General features: G+C 38.9%; 1 protein-coding gene across 1 annotated transcript; it reads right to left on the reverse strand.

The window, feature by feature from the left end:
• Positions 1 to 262: 262 nt before the first annotated feature.
• Positions 263 to 6,761, reverse strand: LOC122020729 (delta(24)-sterol reductase-like). The gene is made up of 3 exons (XM_042578749.1): positions 6,644 to 6,761; positions 1,135 to 2,385; positions 263 to 921 (listed from the first exon to the last, which is right to left on the reverse strand). Exons 2-3 carry the CDS (start codon positions 2,374 to 2,376, stop codon positions 478 to 480), a joined length of 1,686 nt encoding a protein of 561 aa, XP_042434683.1. The 5' UTR covers positions 2,377 to 2,385; positions 6,644 to 6,761; the 3' UTR covers positions 263 to 477.
• Between the last annotated feature and the right edge of the window lie 4,257 nt (positions 6,762 to 11,018).

Genomic DNA, 11,018 nt, shown 5'->3' on the forward strand with positions numbered 1-11,018 from the left:
ATTTTATTAAAAAATAAAATAATATTTTTAAAAATATTATATATATAAAGTTACAAAAATACTAAAAAAATGTAAAGTTATAAAAAACCATAAAAAGAATATTAAAATTTAATAAAATATAAAATTAAGTTATAAATTAAAACCTTCAAATAAATAAATAAATTATATTAGAATCAAATAATATTAAATTATATTTTATTTTTCATAACCTTGGTTATAACCAAAATTATACATAATAATTTAAATTAAACACACTACAAGGAAACAGCTCAGATTAACAAGATTACCAGAACAGGTTTAGGAAAGCAGCAATGGGCAATGGATTGCTACTGCTTAACGAAGGACATAACCCAGATCCACCTTGGAGTTCGATGATTCAACTGCAAGAAAATTCAGAAAGCGACCACCTAAGTAACTCAGGCTTGGCCCTACAATAACTCCAAGTTCTACCACATAAACTCAGTGAGGTTGGGCCAGCTAAGCTTCTTCAGCATAGGCTGGTTCGAGGATTTCAGACTCAGCATCCTGCACCTCCTTCTCGGTTTTCTTTCCTTTCTTGCATTTGTAGTAGACGCCCATGAATGTCCCTACCGCCCCATATTTTTGCCGACAGTGCTCGTAGTGGGAACCATCAAACATCCGCCAAAAGTTCTTCTCCGTGAGCTCGGAGACAGAGTACTGAGGCTGGAAACCATGGTTCTGAATCAGCCACTGTTCGAGATTGCGAACTGCTTGTGCACCATCGAACTCTTCACCCCTGAGAACTGGACCTGGAGCATAGTACAGACCGATGTCGGTAAACATTTGGGCGTAGCTAGTGTCGCCTTGTCGGTGATGATGATCAAATCCTGGCTCCGGGTACACCATAGTTCTAACTGGAAGCTTGAACAATCGATGAGGGCAGAACCATATCGGATAGACCTGACAAGAAAAGAAAGTGTTAATAACTCTAGAATAGAATTTTCATGACACTGGCTGAACTTAAAAAGTGTTTGAAGCACAAGGTTTCGAATATTAATCCTTGAATCCTTTAATATATAAAAAAGCCTAGATTATGTTAAGATTTGTGCAAGAACAAATTCCAAACTAGCAAATTTATTTATAACGATTAGCAAGGGAAGCGTAGATATATACCTCCATTTCACGATGAACATACTCGAAAGTATCTCCAACTTTGTACAGAGGAACCAAGAGATCCTGGATGACATGATGATCGTGGTAGTAATTTCTAATAGCGTCACCTTGGGTGGCCTTGAGGAAAGAAACCTTAGGAGGCATTATCCAGCCCAAAAGAAATCTGAACCACCATTGGTCAGCGAATGGCAAGATGAGCTTACCTTCCCAATACAAAGATCTTGTGTGCCTGTGGTAATACTCTCTAGTGGGAATATACTCAACAAACTCACCCCTCTTAAGAGCAGTCTGCGCGTGCTGATAAAACCAAGTTTTAAACCACCAGCCTATGTTGTTAATAGCATTGCCCTTCTTTTTAGCTTCTTCTGTCGATGCATACCTGCCGGTCATGAGCACAGACTCAGTTGGATTATAGATCATTCCCTCGACAAAGTCAGGAACCTTTGCTGGATCTCCGTCTCTGGGCGCAAACGAATCAGCATAAGCCTGAGCAATTTCCTTTAGCTTTCCTCTGAAAGGAGTATAGGTAACCCTCATATATTCCTTAATAGGTATTAATTTTATCTCTGCAGAAACTAAGAGGCCCAAGGTTCCTTGAGACCAAGGAATCCCATAGAAAAGATCCGAGTACTCGTTGTCCTTGGTGCACCTCACAACTTGGCCATTGGCAAGCACAACTTCCATGGCAACAACTGTATCAGAAAAGAGACCGTATATGTGTGAGCTCCCCTCGACTCCATATCCATTGATAAGTCCTCCTACAGTGAGATCATCAAGCTCGGCAACCACTGCTAGTGCAAGGTTCATGGGAACTGTATATCTAGTAATCTGACCCATGTTAACCAGAGGCTCCACCTTAGCAATCATCCTCTCTTTATCAATCTCGAGTATATTTCTAAAAGCAGAGAGATCGACCTCAAAATGCCGTGCACGTTTGTAGTCGACATTACGCATGCCGACAGCAATATATGGTTTCCTTGCTGTGCACACAAGTCCATCTTTCTTGGGATCTCTCTGCTTGAGCCGATTCACAACTTTCTTTACATCTTCATCATGTTGTTTCTGGCGACGCTTTTCCGATTTCATAGCAGATTTCACGTCACCAAGATACAAACTGAAGTACATTAAGAACGAAGCTGGCAGCACAACAAAAATGACAACTATCCATCTGAACTGAACCAGATAGTCCACCCAAATTTTCTTTCGCTTGGGCGGTACGAGAGGTTTCTGCAAATCAGGCATGATTTGCACCTGCATTTGACAAGGAGAAAGCATATTAACAAGCATTTCAGCTTCTTGTCTCGTTGACAATATATTAAGAAATATGTGAGCCCAAGAGTTGATAAGATATAAAACAACATTCAGAATAACCACTTGTAAGAATGGAGAGTAGCTCGAGTATCAGAGAAGTGTGAACTCCCCTTCAACTAGACTAGCCATTAATGAACAATAGTTTTGATCTCACATAATCACTTTTTCTGATAAACATTTCCAAAATTTGAGGCAAACAAAGAACTAAAAACAGGTGCAGGCAGAATATAATATTTGCAATAGTACGCGCTATGGAAGTCCCAAGATAGTGACATGGAAATACACCATTCGAATCATATAAATTAATGGAGTAGAAAAAGGTGGATAGTAAAGAGTTAACATGGATCATGTGTTTCAAATGCTAAAATCATGCAAAAACTTCTATACAAGTAAAAGATAGGAAATCAAACAGTGCTTCAAACTCTAATTGGTTGGTTACTCTGAAGGCATTTGCAATGTGATAGAACATTATATATTAAGATTCTCCCCATTAAACAAAATCGATGAACACGTAGGAAGTCGATGCATGTTAAATACAATACACTCGTGACTTATTGGTTGAGACAACAACGACACTTGCAGGTCATATGCTCCATACAGCGGAGTGCTGATTGCACAAATTGCATGTTTCTAGGGCAAGGAAACATGTGCTTACAATTTAGATTAGTTAGAGCATCCTTCAGAGCACACCATTGTGACGTGGATGAGCAAGGAGCTCCCTCCTTCGGTGTTATCGAGGATGCGGAGCCGCTTCTTTAATTTTTTTTAATTATTAAAATGATTTTATTTTTTTATATTTGTAAAAAAACAAACGAAACCTTGCACAATGGCTAACAAAGTAGTCGTTGCACGACGGTTAATTTGTTAACCATTTTTAACAATAAAATTTTAATTATTTAAAAAAAATCTATAAGGTGACCTTTGGTTCTTTTCTAGAAATCAGAATCGGAATCGGAATATAAATGATAATATTGTGAATAGGAATGGGTATTGAGCATAAGTATTACTTTTAAAAATAATATTTGATTAGTTGAATATTTTCTATCGAAATGAATCAAAATATCTTTTTTTTTACCTTTAGAGGAAAATAAGAGAAAAAAAAAATTAAATGTAAGAGAAAGCTGAATGTGAAAGAAAAAGATAGAGAACGTGTGATGAGAGAGAAAGTATGACTGGAGAGAATAAGTAGAGAGAAATTGTGATGAGAGAGAAAGTATGATGAGAGAGAATGAAGAGAGGAAAAGTGTGATGAGAAAAATACGGAGAGAGAGTGTGATGGGAGAGATTGGGTAAGAGAAAGTATGATCAGAAAGAAAGCATGATTAGAGAGAAAGTGTGATAAGAGAGAAAGTGAGAAGAGAAAAAGTATGATAAGAGAAATTGAGGAGAGAAACAGTATGATGAGAGAAAAAGTGTGATGAGAGAGAAAGTATGATGGAAGAGAATGAAGAGAGTGTGTGTGATGAGAGAGAGTGTAATGGGAGAGATTAAGGAGAGAAAAAGTATGATAACAAAAAAAACATAATGAGAGAGGATGAGGAGAGAAAAAGTATGATGAGAGGGAATGAAAAGAGAGATAGTATGATGAGAGAAAATAAGGAGAGAGTGTCTGATGGAAGAGAATGCATGATGAGAGATACCCTGTAAATAAACTAAATGTTCATGAACAAGGTTGGTGTTCGGCTTGGTAAAAGCTTGTTTACATTCGTTCAATATACACAAGATCAATTAAATAAACAAGCTTGAACAACTCATTAAACTAAACAAACAAGCTTGAACACATATGTGTTCAACTAGTTAATATTCGTGAACATTGTTCGTGAATAATATTCACGAACCATGTTCATTAATAAAACTCTTATCAATATGCTAAATAAATAAAAAAATAAAATAAAATAAACAAATAAGATTGAATTATCAAACTCAATAACTAATCAAACAAATAAAAGTTTCAAACAATCAAACGAACTTGAATTGAGAGTTCGATAATATTTAAACGAACTAAGCTCGAACCAAGTTCAAGCTAAGCTTGAATTGAGAGTTCAATAACATCTAAACAAACCAAACTCAAGTCAACCTTCAAACAAACTCAAGCTCATAAAAAATAAACTAAGTCAAACTTGAACAATCATTTCAAAGGCTTGGTTCATTTTAAGCTCGACTCAGCTTGGTTACTTTATCAAACAAGCTTGAACACCACAAAGCTCAGCTCGACTTTTCAAAATATTTCATATGCTCAACAATATCCTCTAAATTTCCCAAATTCCCAAAGTTCTCAAAATATTTCGATGAATCTAAGTAATGCAACCCCAACTCCATTTGGTATGTATTCACCCCAAGATTGGTCAGCCATGGACAATCAATTTCGGACACCTTCTCTACCTTACATATTTTCTCCTCCTTAACCATCAGTCATGCTTTCAAATGAATCAAGAAGGGCTACTACCAATATTTCTATCAGCGACAAAGAATCTCTAATGTCATCATCTATTTCAACAACTCAGTGGCCACCATACTCATATCACAAGAAGAGCGTGAAGTTGAACCGGAGAAAAAAGATTCAAAACGAAGATTTGGGTCTCTCAATGGAGATGTGATCCTTATAAAGTCATGGTAATGACTAGAAGGATTAAGTTTTTTGAAAACGTATAGCTGATTACTATAACAAGCATCGACCTACTGGAACTTTGACAAGAAGCTATCAGCAACTAAAATCATATTATTATAAGTTTGTGCCGATGGTAAATAAATTTTTTGCAACTTATAATAATTTTTATACTTGTCGTCAAAGAGGTTGGAGTGACAAGCATGTGTTGGAAAACGCATTGAACATGTAGAAAGCCAACAACAATAACAAAGACTTCAAGTATATTTATGTGTAGAGGGTTCTCAAAGAGTATGAGAAATATACTCCACAATCAGTTACTCATTATTCTAGCAAGAAGGCAAGGACATTTGAATAGGGGGAAACACTTCAACATCAAATCCAAATACGAGTGTTGATGTGGATGACTCTGAAGTCCGCATTTGTCCAATATGACAAAAGGCAGCAAAGAGGAAGGACAAATCCAAAGTTCGAGAGGGCGACACAATGGAACAAAACATCGATAAAAAATGATAAGATATTAAAGAATATTAAATACAAAAAATGATTTTGCAAAAAGTTGAGATCTTTCATAAAGATACTAGTGAGATGACAATCGAACAACTTAATATACATGAGAAAATGGTTGGAAAAAAATAAAAAAGAGAAGTGGTGTTTAAATTTATTTGTATATATTATTATAATTTATGTCTTTTTATAATAATTTGTATGTATCATAATATTTATGTAATTTTTAAAAATATTTTTTAATATTATTACATGTTAGTAATTTATAAATTTAAATTTTATAAAAATTCAATTATATATAAGATAAAATACAAAGGAGAGATAAGAAATCTTTACTTTTGATGTGGCGTGGATGCCCTTATATGAACAATTATTTTGACAGATCTGCTATAAAACTTCCTGACTTGCATCAAACGAAATAGGAACTAATTCAGGTACTTTCAAAACCATATTAAAAAAAATACACAAATAGTGTTCACATCGTGAGATAAACAAGTAAACCTATACTAGTAAGTACCGATCAATGATCAATAACTAACTCATCATTCAACATGCACACTTAAACGTCGACAAAAGTTAGAGAAAACATTGAAAATAAAAGAAAACAATACGGATCTTGCAAGTATACTCTAGATCTATGCAGTGTCGTGGTTCATCAGAAGTAAAATGAGTGGCAACAACAAGCCAGTAAAAGAGAACATATAAATGGCCACAACCACAGTGGATCAACGAGGTACTCAATGATCCATAAATTTTTAGACCTACCAAAAAACCCGAAAACGCTACTATATTTATTTGTCTTCACATCAACGGACGGGCAAGAAAGCAAAAGTAATAGCAAAATAATAACAAACACAGCAGATTAGATAAGAACAGACGCCGATGCCAAAAGCAACAGCAGAACCTAAAAAAACCTAAAAAAAAAAAAAAACTTGATTCGCTTTAACAAGTGAAATGTAAGAAAGAAGTAGCAGAGATCCATAAACACACAGAAAACTGGGGAAAGAAAAACTCATCCAAAATCGAAAGCAAATCATAGAGCAAACCTTTCGAGATTTGATTAAGAGAAAGGGAGAGGGGGAAGACCTGGAAGCGGACGACGGGGGCCGGCGAGAAAGGCAGCAGAGTACCTAGGGAAGGTGTGGGGAAGGAGCGTTAGCGGTCAATAGCCATATATAGACGGGCGCAGAGATGATTTCAGTTCAGTGGCAGCCTTTCCTGGCAGCTATTTATAGAAATTCCATAAAGATCGCACCGCCAACTTTTATGAATTTCTTTTTTACCCAAGGGCAATTTCCAAAATAATTAATTTTTCTTATTTAAATCGAATAAAAAACATTAAAAAAATAATTATTTCTTTAATAATTTCTATGCAAAAGATATTGATAACCCTAAAGCATTATTTTATTTATATATTGTTCTTCACGAACTTCCCCTTCCATTCTCAACGGACAGAAAGCATTCCATTATTTGAAATTGTGATCCCTATTATTTAAAGTGAGTATATAGTTAACTAATGTGAATTGAGCATCTCAAAACGCCAATAGCTTTCCATTGTCATGTTATGAATATATAACATTTATAACCCATGAGAAATAATACGCCGTGTAGCATTCCCTAGATGACATTGCACACCTAGATGGTAGGAACGCCTGAAAGTGGAAGTGACTCAGATGCCCTGGATGCATTTACTCGGAGTGCTCGAGTCAATGCCGGACGCCTAGCCACTCATGTGCGCAAAGGAGGTGCGCATAGGAGGCGCAAGTCCAGTCCGCAACGGATGATTATCTTAAATTTTAAAATTTGAAGTGTTTTTATTTCAAATTTAGAAGACCATATTAATAAACCATAAATACTAAAAAAAATAATAATAAATAAATTAATATTAGAAGATGTGGAATACACATAATTAAAATGGAAAAAAAATTAAAATACTAACTAATTTTAAGATGATATTTATGTTATTTAAAAAGTAGAGAAATTATTTTTTAAATATTTTTTAATACATTAACAAATTAATTAATAAAAGTAAAATTAGACATTTATTTAATTTTTATTAATTCTAAAGAAACATTATCAATTACAATCATGTTCATTTCAGAATTTGAATCATGATGTGGCAATAAAGGGATGATCCACCTGTCACGGGTCAGTTGACATGGTATCAATCAAAGTTAAGGCGATCAAACACCGGAATCATTGGCTGTCTGGTTATCCCAGTCGACAAAGGATTAGACCGAGCGGATCACCCAGCCGGTCAGGTGAGCGGATCACCCGTCCGATCGGGCGAATGAACAAAACCTGTAACCGGTCATTGCGGTCGACAGGAAAGCGAGCCACTCGGATTGCCCGACGCAAGGAATGTCGGCACAGGAAGGGACGAGAAAATAAAAGAGAACTTCATCTATCATTAAATATGAAGAAGCCAAGACAAAGAAAAACACTTCATCAATCATTAATGCACGGAAGTCAAAACAAAGAAGTCTTCTTCTGGTAATGAATGTCATTAAATAAGGGCAGATGAACAATCACTAGAAAAGGTATAAAAGGGGACACTAGGTATGAGGAAAGAAAAGATTTTCTATTTTCTTGATTACTTCATTCTCTCTTCCTGATTTTGACTTGGGCGTTGGAGGGCCAACGCTAAGGATCCCTTCCCTGGTTTTTGGTTTTGTTTGCAGGATGAAGTCTTCAATCCATCAGCAGTCATCCCATTCCCGGCTTTCCAGCTTCCTTCATTCGGGCAGGATCAATTTGGCGTCGTCTGTGGGAACATTGTCTATATCCGAAGAAGAAAATGGAAGACGTTGGACGACTCACAACTGTGACACTGACGCAAGAAGAACTCGATGCACTCATACAAGCTCGAGCGACGAAAATACTAGAGCAACAGCAACAGGTGTTGGTCGATCGGCCAATACATGAACCAATTGCCTCTGCGGTAGGTCGGCAGAGTGAAAGGGAAAGAGAAGATCGAGCAGATCAACTTTCCGCTCGGGAGTCAAATAGGAGACTGATCGGCTCCTATGGGGACACTCATAATGCGGCAATCCCCTTTAACCGCGCACTATTGTGGGCTCCCCCAATAGAAAGAGGTCGAGTGGATAGAGACTGAGGATCTTCCTCAAATGAGGCGCTCATTCGGGATGTACGAAAAGGAAAAGAGCCGAGGAAAGACGACTCACCCGAGCGGGTCAATCAATAATTTTTGGAGGAGATCCTAAATGACCCTCTGCCAAAGCATTATACCCCGTTAACGATCGGAGAGCATAATGGAACAACCGATCCCGACGACCATTTGACCAAGTTTGACAACGCGGCCACCCTTCACCAGTATACGGACGGGGTAAAATACTGAGTCTTCCTTACTACTTTGTATGGGTCGATGCAAAGGTGGTTCAAGTGGTTGCTAAACAGCTCTATATACAACTTCAAGGACTTCTGAATGACATTCATACACCACTTTGCTAGTAGTCGCCACCACCAGAAGACTAGCGTGAACCTATCTCGCTAAAGCAAGGGCCCCGAGAGGCCTTGAGGGTCTATATCCAGTGCTTCAATCAGGTGGCGATGGACATTCCGGCAGTCTCCTCAGATGTATTGGTGAACGCCTTCACCCAAGGGCTCACCGAGGGAGAGTTCTTCCGATCACTCATTCGGCGGCCTCCGAAGGACTTTGGTCATCTCCAAAAGAAGGCCAACGAGTACATTAATGTGGAAGAAGCCCAAGCGACAAGGAAGAAAGAGATGACCGCCGATCCCGCAGTGGCATCTGAACGGCGTCAGTCGAGCAGTCACCAACCACCAAAAGGACCCTGATCGAGAGCCCCTTCACACCAGGAGACTAAGCCACATGTCATACAGCAAGTGACAGCCGCTCATCCAGGAGGCAAGAGGTGGGCACCAATGTTTTGCAGTTTCCACCAGTCAACGACACACAACACTAGGAACTGCTACGACCTGGTAGCTAATAGGTTGATTCCACACGGATACCGTCATCGTTCGCCACCTCCAGTTCGACGTCATTGAAGCCGATCTGCAGAACGAAAGAAGTAGAGGACGACTAAGCCACGCCACCACCATACGGACCAAATCCCTGCCCGAGCCTCTTCCGAACGGACCAGACCGTCCTCAAGGGAAGAAGAGAACCAGAGATATGTCGCTCGAGGGGAGATAGGAATGATCGTCGACAGGCCGACCGACGGAGATTCTAACCGAGCAAGGAAGTTCCATGTTTGACGACTTGAGATACATTCTATTGGCTGCAGCAAGGAAAAAGCTTAGGGACCCGAGATTAGCTTCGGGCCTAAGGATTTGGAGGGAGTGGAGGTCCCTCACGATGATTCATTAATCATCCGAGCGGTAAACTCCAACTATACAGTCCATCGAACTTTTATTGATACAAGTAGCTCAGTAAATATCATATACAGGAAGGCCTTTAATCAATTGTAAATTGACCGAAGTCAACGGCTACCCATGTTGACACCACTCTACAACTTCACGGGCAATGAAGTGTTTCTGATCGGCCAGATTAAGTTGGTCATCTCACTTGGAGAAGAACTCCTGAAGCGGGCAAGGACCACAAATTTTATATTGGTAGATGTGCCCTCGACCTACAACGTTATTTTGGGCCTACCGACACTCAATGAGTTCCGAGCGGTGGTGTTCACATACTGCCAGAAGATTAAATTCCCGGTGGACGGCAAAGTAGGAGAAGTTAAAGGAGATCAGTTGGCCACTCAGCGTTGCTACGTTGAGATGGTCAGAACGGAAGGACGGGTTGCTCAGAAGACCCCTCGCCTGGAGGTGAACACCATCATTGAAAAACCCCCCTACGTTGGTCTATGAAGAAAAAGAAGAGGTTCAGATTCACCCTGACCATCCGGAAGTAACTACCTTCATTGCTGTCAATCTGGAGGACGAGTAAAGGATGGAACTAGTAGCTTGCCTCAGAAAGAATCATGATGTGTTTACTTGGACAACACACGGGCTTTTTGGTATTTCGGTGAGTGTGGCTCAACATGAGTTACACGTCTGACCGGACGCTCAACTAGTGAAGCAAAAGAAAAGGGACTTTAGCATGGAACAGAACTTGGTCATCAGAGCGGAGATAGAGAAATTGCTGGAGGCTGGTCACATACGGGAGGTACAATTTTTGAGCTGGCTTGCTAATATTGTGTTGGTCCCCAAGCCGGATAACAAATGGAGAGTCTGCATAGACTTCCGCGACCTAAATAAAGCATGCCCGAAGGATTTCTATCGCCTGCCTCAGATAGACCAGATGGTGGACTCTATAGTTAGCTGTAAGCTGATATGTATGCTCGACTCATATCAAGGTTATCACCAAGTGTCGCTCGCCCGAGAAGATCAAGAAAAGGTCAGTTTCATCACAGTTGACAGAACATTTTGCTACAATGTCATGCCGTTCGGACTAAAGAACGTCGGTGTCACCTACCAAAGA

Source organism: Zingiber officinale, chromosome 9A (genome assembly GCF_018446385.1).
Source record: "Zingiber officinale cultivar Zhangliang chromosome 9A, Zo_v1.1, whole genome shotgun sequence".
Lineage (NCBI taxonomy): Eukaryota > Viridiplantae > Streptophyta > Magnoliopsida > Zingiberales > Zingiberaceae > Zingiber > Zingiber officinale.

Bases quoted from the DNA above. Each gene is read 5' to 3' on its own strand.
- LOC122020729 (XM_042578749.1), bottom strand. From the start codon at position 2,376: ATGCCTGATTTGCAGAAACCTCTCGTACCGCCCAAGCGAAAGAAAATT. The intron at 922-1,134 runs GTATATATCTAC...TTTTCTTGTCAG, and splicing joins ATGTTCATCGTGAAATGGAG to GTCTATCCGATATGGTTCTG.